The sequence below is a fragment of the Patella vulgata genome, chromosome 5, assembly GCF_932274485.2.
Source record: "Patella vulgata chromosome 5, xgPatVulg1.2, whole genome shotgun sequence".
Classification (NCBI taxonomy): Eukaryota; Metazoa; Mollusca; class Gastropoda; family Patellidae; genus Patella; species Patella vulgata.
This window is the reverse complement of record NC_065883.2, coordinates 55,211,491-55,233,957: the sequence shown is the minus strand read 5'-3', so window position 1 is coordinate 55,233,957 and position 22,467 is coordinate 55,211,491. Positions and strand designations below refer to the sequence as shown.

General features: G+C 34.5%; 1 protein-coding gene across 3 annotated transcripts in view; it reads right to left on the bottom strand.

Moving 5' to 3' along the window:
* LOC126822047 (E3 ubiquitin-protein ligase FANCL) overlaps window positions 1-20,013 on the bottom strand; it is a 29,971-nt gene extending 9,958 nt beyond the window's left edge. The window contains exons 1-9 of one of the 3 annotated variants that reach the window (XM_050550784.2): window positions 19,916-20,013; window positions 18,791-18,940; window positions 17,721-17,837; window positions 17,287-17,343; window positions 7,518-7,609; window positions 6,717-6,813; window positions 4,567-4,635; window positions 2,549-2,699; window positions 226-355 (exon numbers count right to left, since the gene is read on the bottom strand). In XM_050550784.2, coding sequence (XP_050406741.2) covers window positions 226-355; window positions 2,549-2,699; window positions 4,567-4,635; window positions 6,717-6,813; window positions 7,518-7,609; window positions 17,287-17,343; window positions 17,721-17,837; window positions 18,791-18,874 — 797 coding nt within the window. In that variant the 5' untranslated portion in view covers window positions 18,875-18,940; window positions 19,916-20,013. Of the gene's footprint in view, window positions 1-225; window positions 356-2,548; window positions 2,700-4,566; window positions 4,636-6,716; window positions 6,814-7,517; window positions 7,610-17,286; window positions 17,344-17,720; window positions 17,838-18,790; window positions 18,941-19,482; window positions 19,669-19,915 lie in introns of those variants that run through there. The other 2 variants (XM_050550785.2, XM_050550783.2) reach the window with 2 other exon arrangements.
* Between the last annotated feature and the right edge of the window lie 2,454 nt (window positions 20,014-22,467).

Here is a 22,467-nt window from a genome sequence, read left to right as displayed (position 1 = left end):
TTAGGAGCAGAACAGTAGGACATTAAACCCCATTTCATTTCATTTCATTTCTATCAATAGTTAAGTCGAGTTAGGTACTTTATATGTTCCTTCCCATTGTAGAGGAAACATGCACAGACAATCAAACTTTATTTTAATATTCAAATAATAGATGTAAGGAAACTATTGAATTTAGTTTTATTTTTGCAAATTAATTCATCTGAAAAACAGTAAAGATTAAATTACCATCTGTATAAATTCTGGTTCAGGTTTTCTTTCAGTGGATTTATAATTTGATCAGCACCTAGAAACACAAACTCCGGAAAAACCTTGGGTTGTTTTGGATCAACAGTTATTTGTACAGAAGCATTTGTACCTTAAATATAAAATATCATCAATAGTGTGAATCAAAAAGATCTGTCTCATTGTTTTTCTCTTATTTGTTGAATTTTATGCTTATTTAACACTGATTTTGTGTGAAGATATACAGAACACTACATCTGATTTCACTTCATGTACATAGACCTATATACAGGGATCAGGATCTGTCATGAAATAACGTGTTTACAGAATTAGCCTCCTGCTTAAAGATACATTGTCCCGAAAGTATTTATCAGGTGGTTATTTCCAATAAAGGCAATAACACCCCAGATCAACCCAATTCAAAACTTTATTTTGACTTAAATTTATGGATTTATCTCCCACAGAATAGCATGGTTTACATACTTAAAGGATGATAAAATTGTTAGAAATAGTTATATTTTCTGATGGTAACTATATAATACATGCACATCAACAAAAATCCTTATTTTTCCTGTGTTTTCAAGGTCCCTGAAAGATACTAATTAGCTTCTGAAACCGTCTCAAGGGTATGGCCAATGAGGTCACATTTCCAATATGAATATTTCTTACACATTTTGGACAGTTTATTGATTTGGATACTTATTTTGGCTTGAAGTCTTACCATTTGGAGGATTTTTCACTCTAACATTGTAAAAAAAAAAACAAAGGTTGCCAGGGAAGATACGCCCACATTTTGCAAGAGATGGATAGAGCACAAACCCCCAAAAAAGAAGCGATTTTTCATACAATCAGGGGATATAATCCAGGAAGTTGTGGTCCGATATGTGAAAATATCAAAAGGAATCAAAATTTCTGGGATATAAACATATATTTTAATTTTCATCAAAATCAGATGGTCCACATCCTTGGTATTACATACTTTTACACTATTTGCATGTAAGGAGTGGCCATTCTGTCAGGCAGTTTCGATCTGATTTTCGAGAAATTTCAACTCAACAGTGATTAGGTTGTTACACTGATATACTTTCTTAAAATCGGATAAAAATTGTGACCTATAGAGGGTCCACAAGCTAAAATCAAGATTTTTTCGTACAATCAGGGGCCATAATCTAGGAACTTACGGTCCGATATAAGCGAATATTGACAGGAACAGAGATCTTTGTGATATAAACATATATTTCAAGTTTCATCATAATCAGACAAAAATTGTGACCTCTAGCGGGTCCAAAACCTTGGATTTACATACTTTTACACTATTTGCGTTCAAGAAGTGGCATTTTGTCGGGCAGTTACTGTCCAATTTTTACAAAATTCAATCTTTTTTTAAATTTTCATTATTAGCCTTTATGCGAATAATTTCTTTTCTAGTCTTCCAAAATAAATTTTTTAATAAGTCGATTATTCTTCGGCAGATGTCTGAGTCTCTCTATTTATTAAATTAATTCTGCTGATGGAGTCCCGTCCACTATCCCAGCAAAAAATGGTGTGTCAAGAAAATCATCTCTTCTTTGATTGGCATTTAGTAATTGAACATATTAACACAAGGTACAATTTTATGGATACACAATTACTGAGTTTGATACTAAGCGACATTTTGACGAGGATACTTGATAAAGACGAGAGTATCCACATCGAAATGTCGCTTAGTATCAAACTCAGAAATTATGTATCCATAAAATTGTACCTTGTGTTAAGAAAATCATCGTATGATTTAATAGATTTTATTGGACTTTGCCTTACTTTTACCAAACTTCCTAGTTTTGGTCCGATTTTCACAAAATTCAAACTCAATCAGCATTATGGTGTAACAGTGATATAAATGAGGGCTGCAACCTAAAAACACGATTTTTCATACAATCTGGGGCATAATCCAGGAAGTTGCAGTCTGATATACATAATTATCGAAAGGAACCAAGATCTTTCAGTTATAGACATACATGTCAACTTTCATCTAAATAAGATAAAAATTGTGACCTCTAGGGTGTCCATCCACAAGCTAAAAACGTGATCTGGGGCCATAATCCAGGAAGTTTCAATCCGATACATGCCAATATCAAAAGGAACCAAGATCTTTTGGAGATAAACCTATATTTCAAGTTTCGTCAAAATCGGATAAGAATTGTGACCTGTAGTGTGTCCACAAAGAAATTGTAAATGGACGGGCAGCGGCGATGACAATATACGTCCGCATGAAAATGGGGGCGTATAAAAAGTATTTCTCTTTTTTAATGAATTAAATGGAGACAATATGGGTCGTGGGACTAACCAATAGCTATTCTTCTATGAACTGCTGCATAAGTGGGTTTTTCGGGTTCTAAAACCCATGTACAGGTATCAATCTCTTCCATTTCATCCCAGAATTCTTCGTAGTTTTTCAGCGTAGATTCAAATTCATTAAATAAGCTAACAAGGCCATCCTGAAATAATTATTATTATTGTTCCATTTATATAGCGCTTCATTACTCATGAGTGTTTCTAAGCACATTCACAACAAAACAGTTCAAAAACATTTTTGAAATAACTATGTTTTTAAGTTAGCCTTAAAGCTCTGGATGGAAGACGACTCTTGAAAAGTTTTTGGAAGATCATTCCACATTTTAGCCACTCTGATGGAGAAAGCATATTCACCAGAACGTTTATTATATTTAGGAATCCTCAAAATGCTACGATCACCTGAAGAATGAAGGTTGGATCGCCAAGGAGTATAGAAATCAAGAGTTTTTTTAAACATACATTATGCAAGAGCAAAATCTGCCTATTGCAGGTCTGTCTTTAGGCCTGAAATGTTATCTAAATTAACAATTAGACATTAATTAACTTATCCCGACTATAATCAACTCTCAATGTCAACGCTAGCCTGCGATATTTACTTGATTACGATCAGATTTGCTGCTCAACTTTCATTCATAATTTAATCATCAAATGGATAATCGAGACGATGTCTTTTATCATACCGACTTTAGTAATGATGATTGAGGCTAGGCCGAAAATTCAATCGCCAAAATCGCTGTTCAGAGTGGATCAATTTGACTGAAATTTTCAGCAAATTCCCATTACATTATGTAGTTTTTAACTATTATAGTAAGAATTGCCAGCTCTTTATCTAATCTCGCATAATTTATCTTTAAATAACAGGGTGCAGTTCAGAATAAATTGATTTAACACATTTCCAAGAGCTTTAATTTGAACCCTTGCTCGAACTGGAAGCCAATAGAGTTTCTGTAACTTAGCTGATGTATGATCAAATTTTTGTGTTCTAGTTATTAGACATGCACCATTGTTCTGTGCTATTTGTAGTCGGTTTAAAGCTCTTTCTGGTGCTCCTAATAGAAGTGAATTTGCATAGTCCATATGCGATGTTACTAATGAATCTCTAACAAAACTCTGGCAAGCATCAGTATTAAGATTAGAGTGTATTCTCGAAATAGCTCTCATTTGAAGATGCATTTTCCGTATGATACTATTGATTTGGGGAACTGGGGACATAAATTCATCGGTCACATAGCCAAGATTCTGAATGGAATCCGCTTTAAACAATTTAGTGGATTGTGATTTTTATGATATGACCAGAAATTCGGATTTGTCTTCGTTAAAGGACAATAATGGTGTCAGTCATTATCACATATGTGATAGAACTAATTAAACACGTTCCAAATATAATTTTAACAGAGATCATTGGAAGGAATTATTAGTGAGCAGAAATTCGCCCATGTATTTGTTATCACTCGTCACATCAGTCAGTTATATAGAGGTATGACTCGTGTTTTCCTTTGGCGTTCGTCACTTCCGATTCTGGAAACCTGTATTACTCAGCTATCGTAGCAATGATCTCTGTGTTAAAATTATATTTGGAATATGTTTAACCAGCTCTATCACATACGTGATAATGACTGGCACCAATATTGTCCTTTAAGTTTTAGCCTATTTCTGGTCATCCATCCTCGAATGTATTACTCAGCTATCGTAGCAATGATCTCTGTGTTAAAATTATATTTGGAATGTGTTTAACCAGCTCTATCACATACGTGATAATGACTGGCACCAATATTGTCCTTTAAGTTTTAGACTATTTCTGGTCATCCATCCTCGAATGTCATTAAGACAAGATGCTAGTCTACTGATAGTATCCTTGGAAACAAGATAATTAATTACCAGTACAAGATATCTAATTTTTCTGTCACACTTTTACCAAAGTGTAAATGAATTATATATTTATATCAAAATTTTACAATCATCCATAAAAAAAATAATAATTATAGATTCATTTACAATAAAATTATATACCTCTTTATTCCAGTGGAAAAGGGATATGCATGGTAGATATGTAGTGGTGACAGGTGCAGCATTTATACACTATAAAATAAACAAGTCAATTGATTAATTGTACATTTATCTTTTTCAAAAGTATTGATTAATCAAACAGATTATCTATACTAAGTCTAAGCATAAAATGTTCACGATCAAACTCAGTCAAGGTTTTGAAGAACCTGGTAGTGAAACTATACACTAAGCTTCATAACTCTCCATCAATTAGAATCAAAGTCATCTTGTCCCAAAGCATCGACCAATAAAACTGCTGCTTAGCTATGCTTAGCTTTAGTGGGAAATGTTAATCATTGAACTCAGTAATGAACATCTACATCAAGTTTAAACATTCAACCTCAATTAAAAACAGCGTTATGTTCCAAAGTCTTGACCAATCAAATTGCTTATCGCTACTTAGTAGAAGCAGAAAATGCTCATTATCGAACTTGAAATGAAATGGGGTTTAATGTCCTACAGTTCTGCTCCGAACTGGGCATACGCCATACAGTGTGCTATGAGGGAGATTTTGCCCGGACAGCGGCACTATCGAATTCCATCTGTCAAGGGATTTTTTACGTGCACGCCAATGTGTACACAGGATATCGAACTTAGTGAAGTTATTGATGTAATGAAACTATACACCAAGTTTCATCACTTTGACTTAATTAGAACCAAGGTTATTGTGTTCCAAAGCATCAACCAATCAAATTGCCTATCTCTGCTTACCCTAAGCAGAAAATGCTCATCTTCAAACTCCAAAAGGCATTCAAGTAATGATTGCCTACAACAAGTTTGAACATCCTACCGCAATTAGAAGGAGAGTTATTGCGTTCCAAAGTCTCAACTAATCAAATTGCTCATTGATCTGCTTACCCTGATCAGAAAATGCTCATTATCGAACTTAGTCAAGATGTTGATGTAATTAAACGATACACCAAGTTTGATCACTCTCACTTAATTAGAGGGGGGGCACGCTGGCTAAATGGGTAAGACGCTGGCTCGCTAGCCTGAAGGTCGGGTGTTCGATCCCTGCATTGGCCAAGAAAGTTCATCCAGATTTTCGAGCGTGGTTCCCCCTTGTCAGTGATGGATGATGGAGGGTTTGACAAGGACAGCAGTCTAGTCATTCAGATGGGATGAAAAACTGAGTTCCTGTGTACACATTGTGTCTCAAAGCATCAACCAATCAATTGCTTATCGCTGCTCATCTTCGAACTCCATCAAGGGATTCACCTAATAATGGCCTACACCAAATTTGGATATTCCAGCTCAACTAGAAGGAGAGTTATTGTGTCCCAAAAAGTGTGACAGACAGACAGATGGACAGACAGACAGATGGACAGACAGACACATTTTAAAAGTCCCCTGCTTTCTTTGAAAGGTGGGGGACAAAGATATAAATGTGTGTTGCAGACGCAATATACATATTGAATATAAAATATTTTTTTATCTTTTTATAATATAGGCCAATAAAATAAATGCTGAATTTCATTCACAGAAATAATAAGAATTTTCTTATTACCCCATGAAACATATCAATCTCGCCTTATAAATAACAACTATGACTTTTGAAATACTCCCAAAGTCTACCAGTTATGAAGATTTTTTTGTTTTAAAACCCAAACATAACAGAATTAAAATTGAATATAGTGGTTAAGATCAAATTGTAACCGAGTTATGCTATATAAACCAATTTGTTGCGGACCCACGACTGGACTGACAAACTTAATAGCCAGGTTATAGTGTAAACTCATGACAAATTATACCGGCTGTATTAGAAAATAAATATTGCCACGATAATTTAAGCCACATTTTCGGGCATTTTAAACTTAAGTACACTTCCCTGAATTTGCATGAATTGGCATCAACCAGCATTATGATTAAAAACCTACAAATAATATTTGTGACACTGGCCGCTCACAATTTCACCTACTGTCCCCATGGCACATTGTACCATTAATCAGACAGACCTCCAATCTAATAATAATATTAGTTGATCATTATTATTTTTTGTCAGTTTTTGTCTTTGACTGAATCAGAGCAATAGAAATCCAATCCTGGCTGGAGAATTCCATAAGTGATTGACAATCTCAGGGGCCTGGCCTACATTGAACGTTATCAGGACATACCTGGGAATTTAACTTTATATTCAATAAATGTTCTCTCTGTTGACTGTCCAATGCTTTTAAGGTAACACTATGAAAACTTGTATCTATGGCAACGAGTCTGAAAATGTAAGTGTAAGTTCAAATTAATTACTTAGTTTGTCATGACTAAAACTTGGTTCCTACATTAGGAAAAGGTTCCAAAATAGTAAAAACATTGCATGTGGTCTATGAAGATTGATTATAGATGTCGATATAGGCTATATGCTATTAATAATTTTAGTATGCGTTGCTTAATTTTTGAGGAATAATGTTTATATTTCTGATCTACAAACTTGAAAGATAGAGATGCGGACATATTGGTATAACTCACTAGAACAGATAGAACAGCTTGTAGTTCTTGCTATCATACAACGGGGTTCCCTACATTAATTGTTTTGAGTGAGGTGGCTGTCTATTTTATTTCTTGCGGGGTTGGGTGGTCTAACTCATGCGCTTTTGATCATTGATTTTAACAGTATGTTATTCAGATAATATTCATACATTTTAGATCATTGATCCAAGTGGCATTGTTCTGATCCAAAGCTTGTAGTGACAAGGATTAGGGTCAACTATTCCACCTCTTGGGTTTTCTCAGGGTCCTCTGGTTTCCTACCACTGCTAAACACTGCTGTGTGCAAGTGAATTATTGAAGTATGTTACTCCAAAAATGATTTGGTTTGAGTCGAGTGGAAGTTAAACTCCATTTCTCACTCTCTCATTCATTTCTTTTGTTTTTTCAGTTTTTGATGGAGGATTATAAGCAGAAGATTGAGAGTAACTTACTTGTGCCATCCTATTTTTTCTATCTCAGTAACAATATGACTTGTTAAATTACATGTGATATCTGGTGATTCCTCATACTTTATCTTACTTTCCTTTAATTTAATAAAAAGACGATAAAATTAACATTAAACTTGTTTCTTTACATAGACTTCAGTTATTACTATTAGCCAAGACTTCAATTTTGGAAAGATTTGACTATAACAAACAATACAATTTTGTATGCTGGAACTTAGCTTGAGCCAAGGACATGACATTTAAAAGTTGGTGAGTAATCTGAAATGCATCACCAAGCATGGAATTGAGAATTGAACAGCCATCTGCAAAATGACACTCTGCAGTTATAGTCTGCAAAAGTCTACCTTCCAAAACAATCACTCTATTATTAAAATAGTTCAATCACACAGCCAATCACCTTCATCCACATCACAGACACTCAACTGCATATTTTCATATTCAATGACCTCTTTACGAAGTCAGCTCTAAATTCTTTAAAGTTCTTTAGTCTATCTTGAAATATTTGATATACCGATATGAAAAGTGTGACCATAATTCAGCCAATTACAACAAGTGTCCTATTCTCACTGTAGGTGGACACCATAATTTATTTCATTAATCAATCGATTCAAAACAAATTGGTACTTCACTTCAGAAAGTTGAAATTATCACTCGATTAGAGGAAAGTAAGCAAAGATATATTTTTAGAAATTTGTTTGTAAAGGTTGCATTTTACTTTAAAATTTGTCCTGTAATTTTTGTCTACATTAGCCCAGGCGGAGCAAAACAGTAGGAGGTTAAGCCCCATTTCATTTCAATTGATTTCCTGTAATTTTATATTCAATTATGACAAATTCATCATTTGACACTTAACTGGTTACATGAACAAATAAAATGCATTTGTTTAAAAATTCACTTATAAACTACAAATATATGACACTAATGGGAAGATGGGAAGATGGGAAGAGTGCCTTACAACTGATGTGTGTCAGATAAATAGGCAAAAATGTCCAGGTGTACATAATGATAATATAATGACATGTATTATTATGTATAATCAAGATAAGCATCATGGATGTATGGTACTGTGACTGTGAAATGAAGACTGATCACTGAACCAATTCAAAAGAAATACAACAACATTTTGCAAGAGATGGATGGGGAACAGCAGAATCAATAGGACTCATCCTCTCATAGTCCCAATTCTTCACACCGAATTAAAGTTTTAATGCGGAACAAAATCAAACTCATTCAAGATCTTTTGATCCTTAACATACTGTTGAAGTTTCATCGGAATCGGAAGAAATTGTAGCCGTTGGGGGGGTCTACAAACTTCATACACATTTCAAAATTTGTGTAATAAGCAGGGATTTTAACCTTAGAATGGAAATCTAACTCATCCAAGAACTATTGATCCTAAACACATTTTAAAGACCACATAAGATGATAAAACTAGATTTTATGTATTTACAGCAAGTGGTTACTATATAGACATTGCGGCAAGTTCACATCAATCCGGTTAAAATTATTCGACATATTAATGTTTAAGTATCGGACACCCAAAAAACGCTTTTCAATTTTTCGATTACACCTTTAGTCCAGTTGATTGGCTGGTGACGTCACAGGGACCACATACAGTTATCTATACAATATATCACTGTCTATACGCAACCAGTTGACAAGTGTTTATTGACGGTCCAATTAACACATGACTGCCCTAATCATAATCTCTGAATTATCGTCTTGCACTGTTATAGATTAGACATTTGTGATTGAAATATTTTAGAGTGAATTTTAAAATGCTGTGTCATGCCGTAGATCCATAAGCTGCCTTTGTTTAAATGAAGACGATCCAAGCATTTCCCGCATTTACCGGTAATTTGGATAACCCCATAATACTTGATATCCCAAAGTTTTTCTATAAGTATAGAAATACAAATGGTGCCAGTCATTTATCGATATATATTCATTATTAGCTATATATAATAATAATAACCATTTCTATACACAAAGAACAACTTTTATCGTAACTCCATTTGAAATTCACAGCAAATATGGATTTTTCCAATGACTAAGCATAACAATAGATCGCCCTCATTTCTCAGCCAATCAACGCTGGGAATCTTAATACCATGTATGGTTCCATGCATACTACAGGTGTAGTAACTAAGGTTAAATTTTGGCACGAAATTTGCAGGGGTTCATGGACATGAATATCAAATACACATGATCATACATGGAGTTCCTGATGTCATTTGATGAGTGATTAAACTGTCAATGTAATTGTAAAATACCTTATAATAATAAAGAATTTAAACGATGTTAGACATTATAACCTAATCTTATCACAAACGTTTATCCATTCAGATTTCATATCAAGTCAATTAAATGTGGTCTAAATGCGAATCAACAAATAATTCAAGGCTACTTTATTACAAAAACATTGGTGAACAAAGCTAACTGATCATTGGATAAATAATAATTATAAACCAGTGGTTGTTAGGCAAGATATGCCCACATTTTGCAAGAGATGGATAGAGAACAAGTTAGAAACAAAAGGATTTTTCGTACAATCAGGGGCCATAATCCAGAAATTTATGGTCTGAAATGCGCAAATATCAAAATGGACTGAGATCTTTGGGTTATAAAGATATAATTTAAGTTTTATCAAAATCGGATAAAAATTGTGACCTCTAGAGGCTCCACAATCTTCGTATTGCATACTTTTACACAATTTGCGTACTAGGAGCTGCCATTTTGTCGGGCAGTTTTGTTTTAATTTTCCCGAAATTCAAATTTGACCTTCAATATGGTGGAATGATGATATATTTAAATGGTTTTTAAAATCAGATAAAAAATTGTGACCTCTAGAGAATCCACAAGCTAAAAATGTGATTTTTCAAACAGAGGCCATAATCCAGGAAATAACATTCGGGTATTCGCGATTATCAAAAGTTTCATCATAATCAAATAAACATTGTGGCCTCTAGAGGGTCCACAACCTTGATATACCATACAGATGACATTATAATTTTCGGCGTTTGAGGGTTCACAAGGTTCTAAAAACTAAAACAAGGGCGTAACTCTGGAAGTAATCTACAGAAATTGCTGAAATTCGATAGGCTTTTTCGATTTACTAATTCAAATAATGCATATGAATTTTCATACAGATCGGATGATAACTTTTGTCATTCGAACGTTCACAAGGTTCAACAAAGTAAAACAAGGGCCATAAATCTAGAAGTAATTGACAGAAATTGCGGACATTCAATAGGCTTCTTCATTTCACTAATTTAAATCATGCATATGAATTTCATACAGATCGGGTGATAACTTTTGTCGTTCAAGTGTTCACAAGATTCAACAAAGTGAAACAAGGGCCATACCTCTAGATGTAATTAACAGAAATTTGCTGAAACTCAATGGGGTTGTTCGTTTTACTAATTCAAACAATACATATAAATTTCATACAGATCGGATAATAACTTTTGTCGTTAGAGCGTTCACAAGATTCAACAAAGTGAAACAAGGGCCATAACTCTAGATGTAATTCAATAGGCTTCTTTGTTTTACTAATTTAAATGATGCATATAAATTTCATACAGATCGGTTGATAACTTTTGTCGTTCACAAGGTGCAACAAAGTGAAATAAGGGCCATAACTCCAGAACAGAAGTTATTGAAATTAAATAGGCTTCTTCATTTTCAAAACAATCAGATGATAAATGTAGTAGGTAGAGTGTTCACAAGAAATTGTGGACGGATGGACGGACAGGGGCAACGGCAATATACGACCACATTTCCATGTGGGCGTATAAAAACTAGATAACGTAAAGGGAATTTGCTGAAAATTTCAGTCAAACTGATCCACTCTGAACCGAGAGATTAGCTTTTGAATTTTTGACCTAACCTCAATCATCATTACTAAAGTCGGTACGATAAAAAACATAGTCTCAATTATCCCTTTCATGATGACATGAATGAAAGTTGAGCAGCAAATCGGATCCTAATCCAGTAAATATTGCAGGCTAGCGTTGACATCGAGAGTTGATTATTGTCTGGATAAGTTAATTAATGTCTAATCAATAATTAAGATAAGATTTCAGGCCTAAAGAAAGACCTGCAATAGGCAGATTTAGCTCTTGCATAATGTATGTTTAATTCTAACATATATTTATATATTTTTCATATTTCATTTTAAGATCTATTTCAGAGTAATGAAGTCAAATCCACATGGAGAAAGAAAGGCACTGTACGATGGCGACAGGAAAACAAGATTGGCTACCCTGACAACGGACTGTCATTTACAATTCGCATTTCAATCATGTTTGACTTTTATGATACACTTTGTATGACCACATCTTTTTACTCCTGTACTCAGGTAAATTAAAACCACTATACTCTTCTGACGGAAATGTATCTCAAATCGTTTGGACGCAGTGCACCCGATGATAGAGAGACTCTATCAAAAAGTCACTTTTTAAGATCGCTGTCGAAATTATCGGTGCTTTAAATTTACATGATTATTACCTGAAACCATTTCACCTCTTAAAAGATCACATTTTAATCATTTCTATTGGTTTTATCGAATTTGTAGCGCTGTCGATAACAATTTCACACCAATCTTGTGGTTTTAATCGGAAGCCAATTATTGTGGGTTTACTGTCAGCTTATTCTGATTAAAATGACACAGGGATATGGCTACAGCGACTGTCTTTGTTATAACATTATAAAACAAATTCTAAATTGGATCAAAAATTTAAATAATTACATAACAAATTATTCCGTAGTCAATTGTTTTATTTAATTAGGGGATTAAGGAATCAGTCAAGCATTAATGAATACACACGCCAGCTGTATATAGGTAATTAAGGAATAAACATTCCGAATATGCATTCAGTCACTGTGACGTCACTGGCATATGAGGGGATTAAGAGTGTTTTCGATAATTGGCAAAGTCGTTTTTAAGGGAGGTCTATTTTTTGCAACTTTAAGTGAAGATAGCTTAATTAATTTTAATCAGATTGGTGTGACCTTGCTGTAAAATGGATATAATAACCATCGGCTATATGTACCAAAACGTTTCTCGCCCATCTTATGTGCCCTTTAAGTTTCATCTGAATCGGACAAAAACTGTTGCCCTTTAGTGTCCACAAACGTTGTACAAATTTCACATGTTGTGTTAAAAGCAAGGGGTATAACTCCAGAACAAAAATCGAACTCCTCCAAGAAAGTCTGATCATTAACATATAATATAAGTTTCATCTAAATCGGACGAAAAATTGTCACCTATGGAGGGTCAACTAACTTCGTACTATTACACATTTTGTGTAAAGGCAGGGGGTATAACTCCAGAATCTGATGCCATCAAAATGGAACTAATCCAAGAACTTTTGATTCTTCGCACGTTTTAAGTCTCATCTAAATTGGACAAAAATCGTGTCTCTAGAGGGTCCACAACTTTGGTATCCGCAAAGGGATTGGGGAGAACAATGAAAATCAATAGGTTTCATGTCCTCATTTTCTTAATTCATCACACTGGAAAGTCCACAAACTTTGTTACACATTTTGCGTAAAAGGCAACATCAAATTCATCCCAGACCGTTTGATCTTAAACATTTTAAGTTATATCTAAATCAGATAAACTTATGTTTTAAGTTTCACCTGAATCGGATAAATATTTTGACCTCTGGTGAGGGCCACAAACTTAACATAAACACTTCGTAAAAAGCTGAAAATTTTTCAAAGTGATCCAGAGCAATAATGATTGAAATACATTATTGGGTGACAATTTACAATCACATTTCAACATAGGCTAGAGTCAGATTTTTCAGATCAGGTTAGCAATGACAAAACAGATTTATACTGTGCCCACTTCTACTGAGCACACAAAAATCAATGAAAGTGCATTGTCCTTGAATCAATATTTTTGTAATCGAGAGAACCATTTAATTTTCCACGATTTATGGCATAGATTCCACACTGATCTTAGAAAAATCAATTCAAAATAATGGTCTGTTGCAAAATAAACCTTACAAACCTATTAACATATCCAATAATAACCAAAGTCTATATGACAAAACAAACATTTATTCATATGAATCACCACCCATTTTACCCAATAAATTTATAGATAGAAAATCAAATATCATAACAAGCACCTTAAACATGAACACAATGACTGAAAAGTAGGTATAGAAGACAGCCATCAGATAGCTACAACTGATCACTTAACAACGCATAATAAAACCCTGAATATTCCTCAGTTAGCTGGAGCAGAAATAAACATAGGGAATTAATACCCCAATAATAAGTCAATATTGAGCCAACCATCAATGTATTGATTGTTATATCATTAATATAGATCTTATTGTCGAGCCGATAAAAGATTTTACATGTTCCTAGAAAAATGTACGCAATTCCACACACTACAGGAATGTGTTATTGACATAGTGAAAAAGTATACCCACAATATGACGTACATAAAAATATACTTTACGTCAAATTCTAATGGAGGCCCTTGTTAGTTCATAAAACTAAATTGTAATTTAAAAGTTTATGTTCTTTAGAAGATAGCCAAGCAAAAAAAGAAAATACACCCACACAGCAACCATGCCTCAAAAAAAGGATAGCCACAAACTGCAGCTTATCCGAGAGCATACAGAAAACTGATCACTTTCAATCTGAACTAGAACTGCGTAAAAGCTGTATTGACGTGTATCTGTACATCAGGTCACGCCTTCTCACGTCAACAATCAAGTTACACCATGAACTATTGAGTATAGTAACATCCATAACCAATTGAAGTGGAAAAACTTGTCATTTTGACGTCTTAATAAAACTGGGAGTTATACTTCAAGACAAAACTTTTTGATATTAGTTGTAAGTAGACGTCAGGGTCATCATATATGCAAAGGTCAAGGGTCACTGAATGGTTATGTCACCAGACAGTAGATAAAAAGTCGAAAAAAAATTCAATGTGAAACCGGAGGTAAATGAAATCGAAATTCAAAAATTGGCTCCTTAATAATTGTTGCCATTTGGAGAAGGTTCAAAACAAAACCAGCGGTTGCCAGGCAAGAGATGGATAGAGAATAAATTAAAAGATAGGTTGCCAGGCAACAAAACATACGCCCACAGCAGCTAAATCGTCTGGGCAGTCAACAAGAGTTGTCGCATATTTTTACTTTTGTCCGTAATGAAACATTTATAATACACTAAAATCTGATTAAGAGTAACAACCCATTAAGTAATTATCAGAAAATCAATAGAATTTGTTTGGCCCATGCTGACGTTTAGTAAACAAAACATTTAATATGAAAATCAATATACTTGTTAGTCTTAAGACCTTAAACTCTGCGTATCAATCTAAAGTCAATCGAAATGATTATATAGAGGTAACTCATGTGACACAAACATGACCTCTCTTCATCGATTTTTTTTAGCCAGGGTATTCCCTGACAATTGCAATGTTTTGAGAAGGATTTGAAGAAAAATTATGATAAATCAATTAGTTTGAATATGTTTTTAGTCCAATTATATCATCAAATCACTCAGTTTGTACCCGGGAATGTATCTTTAAGTCAATCGGATATTAACTTTAACCTCGAGAGTGTCCACTAGATTTTTCAAAGTCATCAAGGACCATAACTCTGGCAGTAATTATCGGAAATTGGTGAAAATCAATAGGATTATTCGTCCTATGACTTTAAACACTGTGTATAAATTTAAAGTCAATCAGATATTAATTTTCAAAATTATCAAGGGGCATAACTCTGGAAGTAATTATTGAAAATCAGTTAAAATCAATAGGCTTCTTCGTCTCATGACCTTAAACACTGTGTATAAATTTAAAGTCAATCGGATGTTAACTTTAGCCTCTAGAGTGTCCACAAGCAATTGTGGATGCCAGTCAGACCGACCAATGGACGGACAGGCGCAACAACAATATACAACCACATTTCAACATGAATGTATAAAAATGAACGCGATTTTCTGTACAATCAGGGGTCATAATACAAGAAGTTATGGTCTGAAATGCGGGAATATCAAAAGGGACTGAAATTTTGGGATATAAAATCAGAAAAAATTTTGTCAGGCAGTTTCATTTAGATTTTCCCGAAATTCGAATTCAACTTAATTATGGTGGAACCGCGATATATTTAAATGTTTTTTTTAAAATCTGATAAAAAATTTTGGTTTTTCATACAATCAGGGGCCATAATCCAGGAAGTTATGGTCTGATATGTGCAAATATCCAAAGGAACTGAGATCTTTGAGACATAAACATATATTTTAAGTTTCATCAAAATCAGACAAAAATTGTGACCTCTAGCGGGTCCACAACCTTGGTATTACATACTTTTACACAATCAACGGAGGTCCGATTTTTACGAAATTCAAAATCAGTCATCATAAGGGTGTAACGATGATAAAGTTCAATGATTTTTAAAATCGGATAAAAATTCTGACCTCTAGAGGGTCAAAAAGCTAAAATCGCTTTTTTTGTACAATCAGAGGCCATAATCCAGGAAGTTAAGCACGAATATCGAATGGAACCAAGATGTTTGGGATATAAACATATTTTAAGTTTGATCAAAATTGGATTACCAACAATTGCCAGGCAAGATACACCCAGATTTTGCAAGAGATGGATGGAGGCAAGGACAATATACATCCACATAAAAATTTGAGCGTATAAAAAGGTTTTTGAAAATCCAAATCAAAAGGGCGACTGAATATTGATTCGAAGGTTTGTAAAATCCAATATGGCGGCCAAACAGTTGAAAATGTTATGGCACAAGGTCTCTAAAAATGAAAGATAATATCTGGGGCTAACACCACCATATGTCATTTTTTGTCTTTTTTTAAAATGGAGAGAACTATTCATGTTCAGGAAAAATCGGAAGGCGTTGGTAATTTCCAGAAGGTCACATAAGTTATTAATATGCCCTTTTGAAGGCATCAATGTGTTCCGTATTCCTGCAACGGATTTCAGAATATGCACCAAATGACTTAATTTATCGTTTGTCATTGACATTTTACCTGACTTCAAAGTCTTACACTTTTTTGAAAAAACTTTAATTTTATGAAGTCACTTTATTGACAAATATTTTTAAATAAGGCAAAATTAAAGAAGTTGAAAATCTGACCTCATCTTCAAAGGGGAGATAATCGGAAAATTTTTGTTGACAGTTTTGGCTTAATCCTGTTATCATTTTTAAAACTTAAGTAATTCATTCACCATCGAATTAAATACCTTTCAGATAGTTTAGAGTTTAAGTCTGTAGAACATGTACTTTTTTCAAAAACGCGAGGAAAAAAACAAAAAAATAATAATCCAAACAAAAACAATAGTTTTTATACTACGTAGTTTATAAAAACACTTAAGCAGTGGACACATTAGCCGAATCATTTGGCTGAATCAATCGGCGCCGAATTTTATTCGGCCGAATGGGTGGGCACACTAGCCGCTGAATGCTTCGCCCGATTCACTTTTCACGTCACATGATTAAATGCTTCAGCGAAGCTGACACACCAGGAGAATATAATTCGGCCGAATATGTCAAACATGTTTGATTCAGGCGAATCATTCGGCCGAATGACAGTGGACACGCTAGCGAATTTTGATGCCCATTGATTCAGCCGAATCATTCGGCTAGTGTGTCCTCCGCTTTACGAAAACAATACGTGTTTTGACTGTTTTGTACGGAAACATGTAATTATGCTACACTCCTATAAAACTGTGAGATAATAATAAATATATAGTACTTACAACAATACTGATTACTTCTTTCAGAAACGTGTTCAAGTCTTTGCAGTGGACCAATCTCTGAATAAATATATATAAAGATTCTATTCCTAATTCAAGTTGTTGATATAATTCTTTCAATGAACTGTATAAGATTTTAAAACTGTCCTTTATGATTATTTATAATATTGATCACAAAATGATACAAGACAGGGTAATAAACTGTGGTCAAGCCCAAGGCCAGGTAATTTTGGGAAATCGTTAAAATTTGATTGGTTTGAGAGTGTAACATTTAATCTGTAGTAGTGTTCAAGAAAAAAAATATAGATGGATGGAGGTGACGATAATATATATCCACATCCAATTTGCTCCCTACAAAGAACAAATCTTTTGGAACATGCAATGTCACAGGTGATGGTGAACGATAATGCACACTGACACAACGTGCACAAATATACCTGTCGAATGATGGGCATATATTCATCTATAATTTCTTGTAATTTCCATTCACATACGATTTCTGTTTCACTCAGGTTGCTTGAAGGCACTGTCAATTTCATTCTAAATTCATTTTGCTTGGAAAAACAAAAAGAGAATCTTTAAGGATATATGATCCTTTAATTAGATCATACATATTCAACCCACAAAACTTATTTTTATCTGAATGTATAATATTTCTAATGACCAAGAAAAATAAAATTTACCTAAATTGTTATAAGAAGACCACAATAAATTAAATAAGTCAATCATTACACACCATAAACCATTGCTTTGTACTTTAGCAAAGTAACCACGTTCATGCTAGAGTAGGTGCTTAGTGCACTAACCCACTAACTGCACTTTCATACACCTAGTACTTTCATCACTATCGTTCTTACCGGCATCTACTCGTGATCTTACAATTAGTGGTAATTTATATGTGTCGTTCATAATGGCACCCACATTAAATCAACAATGATGTTGTTTTTATCTTACTGTGAAAAGCTTGACTTCTGATATCCAATATTTAAGACCAAAAGAATTGGCACACAAATCGAGTGCCATTTGTGTGAAGTAACTCGACGAACGAGGCCAAACATATCCCATGTAGGAGAATACTACCGGTGTAGCCTGGATTAATCAAACGCAAAAGATTGCCATTCATTCGGACTTCACATTTTTCGCCGAACAAAACTGATTAGAAATTACAGTAAAAACTGAAGCCATTGAATGTAAATCAGTTTATCATATTACATTATTATATGTGTTGTGACCCATTTGTGTCCATTTCTGGTTGCCAAAGAATAGTGATTTAGCTCCTGATTTAGAATTTTCTTCACTTGATCGAAGCATCCGTCAGATATATCGTTTTTCACAACAAATATATCTGTTATTATGACCAATGGTTTATACTGCATCATACATCAAAACTTTTCAGATTACTATCAGTCAACTATTATATAGTCTGATAGGGGGTATTATTTTCAGAGTGAGTGATTCATAAACAGTTATGTTAGTACCAAGTCCTGTTTAGATGTTTTCTACTTACACCAATCGTCAAATATCCATCATAACATCGACCAGTTTCATCTTGTGGTACAAGACATGGGAAGGATGATAAATCTATGGCCATCAATTTTCAGGCCAATAACTACTCAGCAGTACTATTAACTCTCAATATCATCTAAAATCTTCGACACTGAAATGACAAATTATTTGTCAATTGAAATCAACATTGATGTTGTGATATTACCAGGAAAAGATAGGCTTCTGATATCCAATATATTTAAGACAAAATATACATTTTACCGTCCATTGGTACACGAATCGTGTAGGCCTACAATGTAGGCTACCATATATGGCATAATGCGTTTCAGCGCCATTTGTAACAAGGGACTCGAAGAACGAGACTAGACATATTCAACAAATCATGTCAAATGGTGACGCCATATTCTTATCTGAAGAGCATGCGCAATAAATACTATTTGTGTAGACTGGAATAACCAGACGCTAGAGATTGCCATTCGATTAAGACTTCTGCCCTGGCGTATTTCGTCGAATATAATAGATTGAAATTAGAGTAAAAATGGAAATGATTGAATGTAAATCAGTGTATATACATTCATATTACAATATTTTCATTATTAGTAATATTAGATCTATAGACTAGTATAGGAGTATATGTTTTGCGACCCATTTCAATTTGTGTCAATTTTTAAGTCCCAAATTTTAGCGATTTACTTATTTAGCTCCTTTAAATTAAGTTTTAAAACATAGTTAGCGTATTACATATTAGTCATCAATTCAATCAGGATATCTCAGTTTTATTGATTTATGTTATGTGCTTTCTTAATGAATCGATTATCACTATCAGTCAGTTCATTAAACTGTTTTGAGTTAGCTTGTTTATTCCCGCTAAAATGGAAAGTAGAGCTTCCGTGTTTATATAGTCTTGGATACCAAGCCTGAAAATCCCTTGAACATTTTCACCACAATCGCCTGTTTATAAACTCCACTAATATCTTAATTCAAAACTAGTTATAGTACGCAAACATGGAAATGGGATCGTATATTGCCGTCGCCCATAATTTGAGGTACGATTGTACGAAGTGAGGTACGAATGAACTAAATACTAAAGTCGGCTACGAAACAGGTTACGAAACAGCCTACGTACCCCTACGGACTACATTTAAATCGTCTAGTGATTGTTTTGAAATTGATAATATGCGCTGTTTACATCAGTGATATGAAAATGTCTTATATCAGTAATTTCCGTTAATTTCTTCTGGAGTTATGGCCCTTACGTTTCACTTTTTTGAACCTCGTGAACGCTCTACTAACGAAATGAAATGAAATGGGGTTAAAATTTACCGTCCTACTGTTCTGCAGCTCCTATACTGCACACGCCGTGTGCTACGAGGGAAATTTTGCCCGGGCAGCGGCACCATCGCCTACTCTTATATCGAATTCCAACTGCCAATTAGGGATCTTTTACGTGCATTCCAATGTATACATCCGAAGGACTAGACAGCTGTCCTTGTCAGATGTCCTGCATCACTGACAAGGGGAAACCACGCCGGAAAATCTGGATGAATTTTCTCGGCCAATGCAGGGATCGAACACCCGACCTCCAGGCTAGCGAGCCAGCGTCTTACCCACTTAGCCACGTGATCCCCCGCTCTACTAACGACAAAAGTTACCATCCGATCTGATGCATCATTTTTTTACTGAAACGTTGAATCCTGTTGAATTTCAGCAATTTTTCCAATATGATCCTTGTTTCACTTTGTTGCACCTTGAACCTTATGAACGCTCGAATAACGAAAATTATGATCTGATTTGTATAAAATTTATATGCACCATTTAAATTAATTAGTGAAACGAAGAATCCTATTGAATTTAAGCAATTGCCGTTTCTTGGCCTTTTTTTTCTCACTTTATTGCACCTTCGGAACGCTCAGGCTACCTCCCACTGCTAAAGACACGCAAGCAAATTATTGAAATAAAATTGAACCATATGTCAGTCCCGAAATGACCTTGTTTGTGTCGAGCGGACGTTAAGCCCCATTTCTCTCTCTTTCTCAAATCATCCCAGCAGAATACACTTAAATTAGCGGGAAAAGAACAAATCCCGACAGCATTTCTCAATTCTTCGGCATTCGTCGTTTGCACGTTTCGAGACCCAAAATAAGGAGCCGATGATGGTGATCAAAGAATATGATGTGTCATCAATTTAAAAAAAAAAATGATGAATGATAAAAAAAGAAACTTCATATTTTAAAGATATACGACGTTAGTCTAACCACATAAAACAACGGGAGAATAAACCCGTTTCCTTGTAATACATAATAAGAAAAGAACTTGAAAAAAATATATGTAGCCTAAAATAATAAAATCTGCATGTATAGATTAGAAACGTACCGTTATTCGTGAGCGTGTGCTAATCAAGGACATATTATATAATATATAAAAAAAAAACCCGTAGATTTATGTTTAAAAAAAGGGCAAGGTGTCGCTTGCTTTTTTATAGCTTGAATATGCGGCCACGTGTTAAAAGATCGAAATGTTGTCGTCGCCTATGTCCGTCTATCGGACCGTCCGTCCTCAATATCTCAGCGACCTTTACGAAAATTTATAGTCTAGTACGGTATGCGTAGCCAGGGGGTTGGGTTTGGGGGGTGGGGTGGCTCACGGCGACAGCCCCCACCCCCTCTCACCTCAGGCCCAGTCCTAAAAAATTAAAAGCTCGGTATATTACATATTATGGGTCGCTACATCTGACATTTGTTCACGACGTAGGCGATCGATTACATTATATATGTTATGATTTTTCCACTATTGTCGTCTTATATTATCTCTCACAAAACAGCCGCCCTTCACATAAATCCTGGCTACGTCACAGAGGTATAAAAATATCGTACCTATATCAATTTTAAATGTTTTCTCTAAATTAGTTTTCGAGTTTTAGATCCAGAATGTTTTTAAACTTGAAATTTTATAACGCATTTTACCGTACTTATACCTCGCTTTTGAGAAAAGTAGTGCCACGGTAGCTCGATCAGTGGGTAAGGCATGGACCTTAATTTTAGGTCCGTGGGTTAAGAAAATTTCTCGGAATTGTCTGATGTGTTTTCCCAAGTCAATGGTGTAGGGCAGTGCTAGGCGGTGCACCTGGCAAGGAACGTCGTCCAGTTGTTCGGGTGAAATGGAAAAAATGAGATCCCATGTAAACATTGGTATATATAGTTGGAATTCGAAATAATGTTAGCGCCGCGGTCCGGCAACGGTCCGGCAACATTTCCCTCGCCATAAACTTCATTGCGTATCCGTCTACATTATATGAACACTCACATGCGCCAATTATTGGTGAAGACAAATAATAGGTTGTTAAACTCCATTTCATTAGGGTTTCATTTCTGATGACTTTATTTTAATGTATGCTTATAACTATTATGTCCAGCTTGATATAAAACTGAAGAACCCTACGTTTGTTAAAATCTCTGAACTACATTTGAGGGATTTGGGAATCTCTTGCAAACTACAATATTTTGAAATTGAAAATTGATTTCATAAAAGGAATATTTGACTCAACATGGTTCAATTCAGTTCATTATTTATGAAGATAAAAGTGATGATAGAATGATAATGATATATGAAAGTAATATAATGAAATTCTTTATTAAGACTGTTTATTAACGGTGAATTCATGATTATATCATCCCATCA